This window comes from Canis lupus, chromosome 13, assembly GCF_003254725.2.
Source record: "Canis lupus dingo isolate Sandy chromosome 13, ASM325472v2, whole genome shotgun sequence".
NCBI lineage: Eukaryota > Metazoa > Chordata > Mammalia > Carnivora > Canidae > Canis > Canis lupus.
Genome location: NC_064255.1, coordinates 29007205 through 29019399, shown reverse-complemented (window position 1 = coordinate 29019399; position 12195 = coordinate 29007205). Strand labels below are relative to the sequence as shown.

The 12195-nt window shown below is 44.7% G+C and overlaps 1 protein-coding gene across 1 annotated transcript in view; it reads left to right on the top strand.

Moving 5' to 3' along the window:
• KCNQ3 (potassium voltage-gated channel subfamily Q member 3) overlaps positions 1-11776 on the top strand; it is a 297718-nt gene extending 285942 nt beyond the window's left edge. Inside the window, exons 14-15 of the mRNA XM_025450091.3 lie at positions 819-903; positions 2767-11776. Coding sequence (XP_025305876.1) covers positions 819-903; positions 2767-3501 — 820 coding nt within the window. The 3' untranslated portion in view covers positions 3502-11776. The remainder of the gene's footprint in view (positions 1-818; positions 904-2766) is intronic.
• The last annotated feature ends 419 nt before the right edge of the window (positions 11777-12195 follow it).

Sequence of the window (12195 nt, the reverse complement as noted above, 5' to 3'; positions counted from 1 at the left end):
ACTTCTGTGTTCAGAGAGTCTAATTTTTCAAGAAGAACTGGGAATATCCAGATGTCGTGTGAAATTCCTTATTTTTGAGATGGCTTAAATGTTTTAAAACTCTGCTCAAGCTAAGGAAAATACTGGTAGGCTGGAATTAGCACGTGAGCCATGAGTTTCCGATGTCTGCTTTAAGTCGGAGACAGGCCAGGGACTTAGCAGCAGTAAGTAGCCTCTAAAAGAGAAAACCAACTACTTACAAAGTGCCTGACATAATGGTTTTGAGCAATAGCCAGGCTTGGCTCCCTGCAGGTTCTCTTCTCCATAACCTGCACCACCAAGGAGCCAATGAAGGGCGCGTCTCAATCCCATTCCGGGCAACATCCTCTTTTGCATCATTTTCTAGGTTCTCATTCTGTTTCCCCTCACTTAACCAAATGGAACAGATGAGAATGTTGATACCCACTATGTAGAATTTCAGAGATTAGCCACCCCTCCACCCCAGCCCAGCCTACCCCACACACATTTAGAGTAGAAGCTCTCAACCTCAGTCCAACACTGAAAGCCAAAGGAATGCGATTTAAAGGCACTTTGAACCCTCTAGACACAGCTAGGTGCTTTATTAACTCTGACCCAAAGCCTCCTAAAACAGCTTGATTTTTATTTGGCTTCAACAACTGCTGCAGAGCTTGTACCTCCAGAGCCAAGTAGGCCTCTTCCAGACTGCATAAGCGTGAGCATGGGGATGATAGCTCCCGGGACCATGGCCCACTCCACTGGCAGCCTGGCAAAGTAAAAATAGGTACATCGATCTTACAGACCTGTTGGCTCTTTCCTAGGAATGAACCGTATGTAGCCAGAGCATCCACATCGGAAATTGAAGACCAAAGCATGATGGGGAAGTTCGTCAAAGTCGAAAGACAGGTAGGTCTTTCCTTTCCTTCACCCAAAAAAAGCAAAGCCCGTAACCTGTATTTTCAAATGTCATTTTTTTTTCCCCATAGGACGATAACATAGCAGAGCCCTCACCACTCAGAAAAAGGAGGTGAAAATTAAATCTGAGTTAGCACTTACTGGCTGTGACCACAGGAAAGTTCATTCATTGTCCTGAGCCTCAGCATCCTCATCTGTAAAATGGGGATCCTAATACCTCACCAGGGTACTATGAGGATTGAATGAGTCGGTACCTGTGAATCATGTAGAATAGTAGCTGGTATGCAGTAGACACTCAACCGGTGTAGATGCTCTTTGCACGCACCTTGAGATGCTTCCTTAAAAAATGTTAGTTCCCTTCACCACCTGTCCTTTGTTCCCAGTCCTTCAGTCCTCAGAGTCCGAGTCAGCATGTGGCTCATCCAGAGAGACCTGGAGCAAGGGGCGTTCTGGGTGGATTTAGTCAGGGCAGAAAGAGAAATCGTTCACGTCCAGCACTCCTTGGAGCTGCCCTTTCACTTCTGCAGTGAAGGGGCTGCCACTATGAAGCACAGTCCATTCAACTGCACACTAGACAAATGGCTCTGTCCACTTCCACTAGGATCCCTACCAGCCCTCTTATCTTATTCATAACCCCATAAATTGGATCTCTGCAAAGACAGGCAAGAGGAAATTTGCATGATTATGCTTTCTCGGCATGTCAAGAATATCATTTTTCATTTTTACATTTTAATTTATAATCTCAGCTCTTCCATCTCCCAGCTCTGTGACCTTTGGCAAGCTACTTCCTGCCTCTGTACCTCTGTTTCCTCACCTGTAAGAGAGATAATCAGAGTCTCCACCTCCTAGGTAGGGCTGTTGTGAAATGAAATGAGTTAACATCTTTAAAGGGCATCAAGGGCAGCTCTGGTGGCGCAGCGGTTTAGCGCCGCCTGCGGCCCAGGGCGTGATCCTGGAGTCCCGGGATCGAGTCCCACGTCGGGCTCCCTGCATGGAGCCTGCTTCTTTCTCTCTCTGCCTGTATCTCTGCCTCTCTCTGTGTGTGTCTCTATGAATAAGTAAATAAGATCTTAAAAAAAAAAAAAAAGCCGGGGGTGGGGGGACATCAAGCAGAGTCTGGTTCTTACTAAACTCTGAGTGCTGGATACTGTTAAGGCTTGGATACTGTCCCAACCTCTACCTAGTGCTGTGCTACCTGTCCTCACCTGCAAGAGAGAATGCTGTCCCTGTCTGCAGTGCAAGTTGTGACTTGTTGGGGAGAGACTACCACACGTGTGCACCCGCATGCACACGTACATCTATGTGTACACACGCTCACAAAGATTAAGTCAGTTCCCAGTTTTGCAGGTAGGAGCAGATACAGCTTCCCTGAGTGTAGCTCCCACTCCCAGGCCCCCAGGTGGGACCTCTAGTTCTAAGAGACACAGTTCTTGCTCCCCACTGCCCTTGCAGCTTTTAGGCTTACACAGCAGGTAGGAAGGAATGGACACTAACAACCCACATGCTTCTGTCCAAGCAAGTCTTTGCAAATCAAGAGCTCCTGCTCCTTGACCCAACCGGAAGCAGCCAGGCCACCTCCTCCTGGGGTACAACTTGTCTTCAGACCACTTCTCTGGTTCCAGCATTTGCCTCCCAGAACGCCCTTGCCAGGTCGTTTCTGGATTGGCACGAAGACATGTGCAGGGCTCCAAGTTAGGAAGCACAAAATAATCAGATGTTGTTAAGATTGTGATTTGCAGGAACCCTCCTGCTTTCCCGAAGGTGACTGCAGGTTCTGGTGGTGCTTCCTTCTGAAGGATAAGATCTACCTTCACTCGGAAAAACCAGTGACTCCCCGTTCCTTGTATGTTTCAGGTTCATGACATGGGGAGGAAACTGGACTTCCTCGTGGACATGCACATGCAGCACATGGAAAGGCTGCAGGTGCACGTCACTGAGTACTACCCGACCAAGGGGACCTCCTCGCCCGCCGAAGTGGAGAAGCTAGAGGACACCAGAGATTCCGACTTGAAAACCATCATCTGCAATTACTCTGAGACGGGGCCCCCCGAGGCCCCCTACAGCTTCCACCAGGTGCCCCTCGACAAAGTCGGCCCCTATGGGTTTTTTGCCCACGACCCAGTGAACCTGCCCCGAGGAGGACCCAGTTCTGGGAAGGTTCCAGCGACGCTCTCCTCCTCGGCAGCAACGTATGCAGAAAGGCCCACCGTCCTGCCTATCTTGACTCTTCTCGACTCCCGAGTGAGCTACCACTCCCAGGCTGAACTGCACGGGCCCTGTTCGGACCGAGTCTCCCCCCGGCACAGACGGAGCCTCACGCGGGACAGTGACACGCCCCTGTCCCTGATGTCGGTCAACCACGAGGAGCTGGAGCGGTCCCCAAGTGGCTTCAGCATCTCCCAAGACAGAGACGATTACGTGTTTGGCCCGAGCGGGGGGTCAAGCTGGATGAGGGAGAAACGTTACCTCGCCGAGGGTGAGACAGACACGGACACGGACCCCTTCACCCCCAGCGGCTCCATGCCTCTGTCATCCACAGGGGATGGAATTTCTGATTCAGTATGGACCCCTCCCAACAAGCCCATTTAAAAGGGGTCGTGGGCTGAATCCTCCTGTAATGTAGACAGACTTTGTATAGCTCACTTGCTCTCACACTCAACACTTAACAGTGAGATCACCAGTGGCTGCACCAAACACATGCATGTGCGCGGCAGCCCCCGACCCGGGCAGGGGCTTTTCACGGCCTTCCTCCTCCCCAGGTCACCACAGTGAAGCCGCTTCCTTTTCAGCATGGTTTGCATGACTTTACAATATATAAATGGTACCGCTAATCTCTTCTAGGATACACATTTATCTGCTGTTCTTACTTTAAATCATGATTGGACCGGGACGGGGAGAAATTATTGACGAGCTGTGCTCTATTTGGTTGGCTGCTTTGGGTTTTGGTTTGGTTGGTAAGCAGGGAATGTAGTTTAAGTTCTTTCTCGAACCACTGCCCCTTTGTGTAAAACAGACCAGTGATTAGCTGTTCTCTATAGCAAGCAAAGAGTTTGCGAACGAAAATGCATTGCATATCGAAGAGGTGGCCAACAGAGCTAAAACGCTAGGAAAGGAACAAAATCGTTATCGCCTATCCAAAACCAAGAATATTTTTAGATCATTTTCTTTGGGAAAAACTAGCAAAACCATCTAAAAGCTCTCAAAGGGACCTCACTTGGTCTGCCATTGTCTGTATCCTTCCTGTTCCCTCATCCGTGGTAATCCCAAGTGTAGCATTTCTACTGAGTTATGAATTGGAGAGGAGAAAACATACACACACACACACACACACACGCACACACACGCACACACAAGTTCAAATAGTTTCCAATATATGTAGCCAAAGATGATTAAATTTATCAGAAGTAGGGTGCCCTTCTGGGCAAGAGCTAAGATCAGTGCCTTCAAAATGAGGTTTCAACTCACATTCCTCCCCATGCTACTTGTACAAAATATCCATCTCAAAAGAAAATTAGAAACCAGAAATTATCTGGTCCAAGTTCTTCTTTGTAAAAATGAGAAACCTTTGGCTCAGGTAGAGACAAGCCCGGGGTCACATCATCGTCCCCTAGAGAGCTGGGACTCAAAGTCCAGTTGGCCAACTTGCTCCATGCCCTGGTCTTCTCCTCTCACACCACTCTGCCCTTTATACACTGGGACCCAGAAATTGTACCAAGATACCTGAACTGTGTCATGTGGAAAACACCCACAATACAATATATCCAGTAAGAGGGGGCTGTTGGCTTTTACTGTAAAACATGCTTGCCTGCCGCATTTCATTTTGGATCGAGGGGAAACAAGAAAACAAACACTGCAAGCAAGCAAGCTACAACATTTATTAATATGCAAATGGCAAAATTTTCAGAATCATCCAATTTTACTCCTCCAGATTTTTTAAACCACACATAGCCAGAAGATTAGCCAAAGTATAAGCAGAACCCCCACCCCCCGCCCTGGAAAGCACTGCCCTAGTGAATAAGTATTAATATTAAGCACAAGCCATCCTGCGGCCTCTTACAAGGTGTCACTACCCTTTGAAACACTTTGAAGGAAAAGGTTTCTGTTAGGCTTGGGCTAGATTAGCTACATTATGATGCCACAACATCACCGTCTTGCTCTTATCCCACATCTAAGCATTGGTTGTGGATGGTTGCCATGGTGACCATCAAGATGATCAACAGGGCCTTGTCTACACACAAATGGCACTGATATTCTCTTCACAGTCTTGTCAAGAGCTGTGGTAGCTATGGCAGTGATCTGGCTGCTGGTTTCATCATGATCTGAAGCAGGAGCCTTGTACTTTGTTGGAAGGAAGAACTAGTTTCTCAGATTTTGATTCCTTTCAGGCCACATGTCAATGGTACATTGATAATGAAGGTGTGGTCCCCAACTTTAGAAATGCACAACCAAGCCCTGCCATCTCTGGCCCAGGGTAGGCATTGTGAGAGGTAGACAGCATTTTACATGGAGAATCTTACAAATAGAGAGGAGTTGGCTCTAGCATCTAAGGTGGGAAATACACAAGAATGATCACACAATTCAGACATGAACCCTCCTCCCTACAGCTTGCCATTTGACCTTCTAGCAATCTGAAGGGCAAAAGGAATGGATCATATGCATGAAAGTGCCATTGGAATTAATGACCCAAGAAACCCTATGCCCCTTCCTTAGGGCTTGGTTCTTGCTTCTGACCCTCCTGGAATCTTTTACTACAAGTGGTTGAGCTACCTATCATCTCACATGTGACTAATGTTTTTCTTTATGTACATGAGACAAAACAAAAAAAAAAATGGAGAATGAATCAAACTCTCCACATACGCACCAATTATTTTTACCTACCTTATTAGGATTCTTACAGAACTGACTGGCCTCAGTATCTTACCAATAGATGCATTTGCCAGGAACCCAGTGGAGTTCTCAGATGGACAAGTGAGACTTTCCCAACTTCAAGCTAAAAATAGTTACCATGGATCCAAAGTTAGAGGACTCCCTTAGGTTCTTTTAAAAACCTATGACGGGTAAGTGCTTGTATTATTTCTTAAACCATAGGAGGGCAGTCTAGTCTCCCCTGCTGGATGATAAGGCCAGGATGACAGGGATTGGCTTTGTGTCAATTATCATCCTGTCTCCAACATATAGTAAGCTGTCATTACCAGTACAGACAAAGACAAAATATACATTTCATGAATGATAAGACATTTTTAAGAGCTGTTCTTTCCCATTTAAGTAACAGAGAGAGAAAATGATCTAGAATATTCTGCTTTGATATTCCTTAAAAAAAAAAAAAAGTCATTCCAAAGAAGCAAGCCAAATCTGTTCAAGTTGCCTGCTCACAGGCAGCATCAGCAGCATGGCTAGCATTGATGAAGCAGAAATTCCAGGTGGAGGATTGAACTTAAGTTATGTGCTTCCACAAAGATCTTTTTGTCAGATGAAAGAACAGCATGATGGAAGAGTCCAACAGGACTGGTTAATAATGTGGCCCAAGATCATCCTGCTTCAGATATACCAGTGGTCCTGAAGCTGGCTGGGGAAACTTCAATAGTTTTAATAGCATCCCATGAAATCATGGCAAATTAATTCCATCGTAAAAACTATGAATGATGTCCTCAAGCGGAAATGGAATCCCATGATAGATATTCAGTTTCTGTGTATCAGAATATGATATAGGAAAACTTTAAGAGGTCATTCTTTAGAAGGAGCAAAATGAATAAGATAAGGCTATCTTCCAAATGTGAGGTGAGAAGTGATTCTCTTGGGCTGAGAAGAAAGTACTTGAGATCAAGTGTGCGTTTTGACACCAGCACACAAGCAAACATGAAGTTTAAGAAAAAGAATTGTGGGAGGAAAAGAATAAGAAACATCAAACTGAGAAAGTTCTATTCATTGACTATACTTTTTCTGGGAGCTGAGAACTTGGACTTAGTAGATATAACAATGATATAATGAAGCTCTAGTTTCAATGGAAGCATCTGGAAACCACCCCCCCACCACCACCACCAAGATATACTCTAGTTCAAGTTGAGCTCCTTTAGTCAACAATGAATGCATTATGCCTTGCCTATTTTGTGCAGGGCAGTTCCTAGACACTGTGAGTTAAAAGAAGAATTACTTGTAGGAAATCCTAATAGAATAGGATCTACTTATAATTTGCAAGACCATTCTTCTAAATCCATGCCACTCTACTGAGAATGTAATAAAAACATTCATTTATGAGATTTACTAAGCACCATTGTCTGCTAGGCACTGTGTAACGCACTGGAAATTCAGAGTTAAAAAACCCACAATTCCTACCACCAAAAAGCTAGGATTCTGGTGGCCTCAAATATTGGAAGTCCCTTTCAACTATGTTTACCAAGAATGGAAAGTATCTGATTTTATCCCTGAAGACAACTACACAGATAGAAATGCTTCCTCGCCTAGAATCAATCAGTGGGAGATTCAGCATGGAGGAAAGTGAGAGCAAGAATTCTCCATCAAAAAGATAATGACCCCATCAGCTAAGGGAAGACTGAGTGGTTGGATGAGAACTTTGAGTTTGGGTCCAGTGCTTTGGACTTTATAGATCCAAATACACTGTGTACAAAGGAAGTTATGGAGTATCTGAGAAGGTTCTTGGAAAAAAAAAAAAAAAAAACTAGCTTTCTCCTCCTCTCCAAATCCCTACAGCGATCGAACCCAGACAAGAAGCTGGGCTACTTCCATTTCACTGTGTTGACAAAGAGAGGTTTATGGTACAAGGCAAGACACAACATCTATTTCAAGAAAAGGTGTCACTCTGCCTGTGGGACTCTGCTAATCGAATTCTCCTGGAGCAAAAGAAGAAATCTGTTCAGTGGTTCAAGAAGTTGACTGCACTTTGGACAGTACTGACAAGCACACCTCTGGCCTCCTCCAGAAGATGCCACACAGCTGGACTTTGTTTTCTGTGAATATGCTTCCAAGGACCTTAGGATTATAGGGATTTTCTTTGCTTTCTGAACCCCAGGCATCTTTAGCAATTTGCCTCATGTCCTCACTTGTCCTTGAAGGCTTGCTTATTTGGAGATGAACTTCTAAAAAGACTAGAAGTCATTGCTTTGTATCCAAGTCACCTAAAGTTTTGGTGTCACTGATATTACGCTATTCAAAACTGAGCCAGTGGTCCCCTAAACAGGCCCCTAACCTGATGCCCAGGTGAGAATATCACCTAGTTAAGGACCAGGCTATTTCCATAGCTTTAGTGTTTTGGGAAACCAGCAGTGGGAATCTCAGAGAGAGACAGGAAGGATATAAACATGACCGGGATGAAAATTTGAGTTTCCAGACACTCGGAAGTGTTTGACTTTCCTGATTTTCAAGTGAGACAATCGGTATATGAAAAGACCTCAATGCCGTGGTGGCTGGAGACTGTCAAACATTTTCTTTTTTAATACTGTGTGTGGAATCCACTGCCTCAGTCCTCAGTATTATTTATGAACTCCAAATTTACCCCCAGAAAGTCTTTTTTTTTTTTTTCCAAAAGAGTGGTGGAAATGCCATCCCAATTCAGGCACTTTCACAGGGGCTTTTTTCAAAAAGTACATCTCTATAAATGAAATGAGAAAGGACAGGGATGTTGGAATGAAGGTGGCAGGACCCTTGGGTTGCAGTGCCTGGGTTGTGGCCATTTCACTGGACACATAATACCGCATGTTACACCATTGTCTCAAAGGATGATCTGTAGGAGGCAATGCCATGCCATACCATGATGTCTGCCAGACAACAACCTAGCAATGAATGGAAAACTTCCAGAAGAAAGAGTTCAAGCTCGCTCAAAGTCTCCCCAGGGATTTGTTCCCAGCCTCTAACAACCTCAGCTTTGTTATCCCTGTAGGAAAATTGTGACTAGTGGCTTGCTTCATTATCATAGATGCAGGGAGATACAATTTCATAGATTCATAGATGTTCAGAGCAAGAAGAGCCCTTGATCACCAAGAACAACCACCACTCTTCTTAGATCAGGAAGCAGAGGCTCAGAATAAAGGGAATCATGTAGTCACTCAGTGGCTAAATGAGTGACTGGGTGGCAGAGTGAATAAAGAAAGTAGGTCTTCTAACTTCTGGTCCAGATATTGGAGATTAAAAACTCCAGTAAAATAGCAACCGAGAAGAAAACATTGTGGGTCAGTCCAGGAGGTGAACGAGGACTTCCTGGCCCACTCAAGAAACTGCTGAACCAGACACATTGGTTGGAACTTACTCTCATCTCTGGAATATGATTGATCTCATGCCTTGAAAGGCAATGTTCCTTCTCCCAAAATCCTGCTGACCTCAAAAGGTCTGGCACAAACCACTGCTGCCACAGTTAAGAAAAGGAATAAAGAAGAACCTCATGGCCATGCAAGCACTCCCCTCCATCTCTTGGACCTCTACTGCTTCGTCCCCTCCTGGTCCTGCCAAACCTGGACCAGTTCAGCTCTTTGGCCCATCACGTGGACTCATTCAACTCCAGAGCCATGCCTCAGGGGGGTATCCTCATCTATAAGCCAATTTACCTGGATTTTGCCTTGAAAAAATAGTTTATGGATTTGATTTTAAGAAATGGGATGTGATTTCTTTGGGTATTGACATGACCCCAGGTTGGTAGTTCTACTATGGTGTCCCTTCACAGTGGGATCTCTGAATCTCACCTGGGGATAGCCTTGTTTCTCCTGCTTTGTCTCAGAGAATGCCCATCTTGCTTGGTTCACAACTGGTACTCTAGGGTTGTCACCAAAAGCTGTGGAGAAGCAGACAGGATTCAACTTAAGACATCCTATGTTTGTGTAACTGGGAAGTTATTTTAGAAAGTAAGCAGGCCTCTGTTGGCTCAAATGAGGATTAACATAGTTGTTTTCCACTTACGCTGTGCTTGGGATAGAATCACCAGAATTTGGCAGGGCTCCCCAGTTGCCCTTGCTAAACCCCATAGAAGGGTGTTCAGGTCTTCTCAGTCAGACTGAACCAGAAATTCTAAAGCAAAGTCAGAAGGATGGCAGTAATTTTAGACTGTCATTCTACCTGTCTTCTTAGCCTCTAAATAGCCCTGTTCTGGGGAAATAAGTAAAAAATGGGCTCTATTTAAGAATAACCTGAGTGTGACATATAATTAAGCAGTCAAAAGCCTGACCTAGTGCTTAGGAATATATTTGTAATTCCTCTTAGATTTGCCATCAGACTATAGCCTGATGCCTAAGAGGAGTGAAAACTGGGAACATGTTTTCTTCACTATCCCGCTCTGCCCATAAGACAGGCCTGGGAAGGGGAGAGAAATTTATCCTAAGCTGTCATTGTGAGTTGCATGTGATGTGATGGTCCTCTCTCTCAACTTCCCGGCAGTCCTCACCGTAATCCCGTGTGGGCGGTGTTAAGGTCTCCATTGTATAGTTGGGGAAACTGAACCTGACCCGGGCAATACCTTGCCAAAGGCCATGCATTCCAGAAGTGGAGCTGTAACCAAAGCTCGTGTATCTTCAAAGATTATTCTCCCCCTATTGCATCTTCCAGGTCAATGGAAATGCCCCCACATCAGGCCCTGTGGTCCTCCACCATGCCTTGCCCTCCTATGCCCAATGGACTTAATAGTAAAACAATCAGACCCATTGGCTTCCCAGAGAGAAGCATGATTCCTGTGTCAGCTGCTCCATGCGGCTATTCAGTGGGTCCTACCTGTACCTTTGAGTGACTTCACAATCCAGCTGTCAGTGGCAGAAAATGATGCCACATAAGTTTTTCACCTTGTTCATGGTGGAATCCATTAGCTCTTGGAGCTTCGTGTGGCTGCAGATAATCCCACAAGCGCCCCTTGTGCTTCTCTCTGCACCCCCCCACACACCCAAACATATCCAAGATCTCCTGTCATTGATTTATCCAAACAAATTTAATTGTCCTTCCTGATTCTGGTCTTTTGTCTCTAGATTGTACCTTTATTTCAGGCCTTGGAAATCCTGCAGAGATGGTATGTCTGTCGGCAGAAACATTCTTTGGGAGGCCAAACGCTCACAACAGTTGTGTTTCTCTTCCTCAATATTAAAAAGATCACAGTTCCCCAGTGAAAGTCAACTAATCTGGTAACTGGGCCCGATTTCCTCTCTGAATACTTTTCCAAGGGAAGGGAGAGCAGCTCCACCCTCCATGTTCCCGTGAGGGTTAAGAATTCACACGGGAGGACCACTTCCGACACGGGAGGATCACTTCTAAGATGGGTGGCAGCCATGTTCCAAGCATCAGAGATCTCACAGTTGGAGACACAAGGCAGGCTCTGCCCCACCTTAAAAATCACCTTAGAAGGATGGGCCTACTTCATCAGATCTGTCAATCATTTCCTGTTTTAAAGAGAACAATGCTCTCTCTATGTTGCTTTCAATGGGATATGGCTATTCTTCTTTTCCTTTTTCTTTTTTTCTTTCTAATGTAGCAGTGATGGAAAACATCCATCTCTGCAGAACAGATTGAGGTTTCCAGTGATGTGAGCCCATTGTATTTGATTTTGTATTATATTTTCTTTAACCCCCTTTAATGGCATAGAATTCTGGTGCCTTGCTCCCTGAATTTGTCTCCATGCTACAAGTAGGCTTTCTTCACATTCTGGCTTACACGGGAACACGACTATTCCACAAGTGGCCTTTAGTGCTCTTTATAATATGATTTCCTGTAATTTTTAAACTGTATGTGTAATTTCTATTCTGGCTCTGTCCAATATTTGAACAACTTTACTAGGTTGATTTCCATATATATTATGCAAACACTTCTTACCTGATTTTTTATGTTCTATCTTAAAACAAATACTGCACCACTTATTAATAAATAGACATTTCAATGATCACGGGGCAGAGTGTTGCTGGCTTCATTGACAACATGGAGTGACAAGACAGTCTGTTACTGGTTGTGGGATGGAGTGAGAGAGAAGACATGAGCACATATTAGTAAATGTGAGAAAAGAAGCAATCGAGTGGGAGAAGAGGAAGAGAATAAAGACTCAAGAACAGAACTATGATTGACGGAGTAAAAAGTGAAACTCGTAGCCATGAAAAGTACATGATATGGATTGCAGTCCTCCTCAGAAACAGTATAGTGATACACAGGCTGGAAGTACAGCGTTTAGTAAAACATTATCCAATCATTGCAGTTTTAAGACATGATTACTCCCACTTTATGGATGAGGAACGTGAAGCCCAGAAACAAAAATGTATCTGGCCAAGGTCAGACACTAATAAGTAGAAGAGTCACAAGTATAACCCAGGA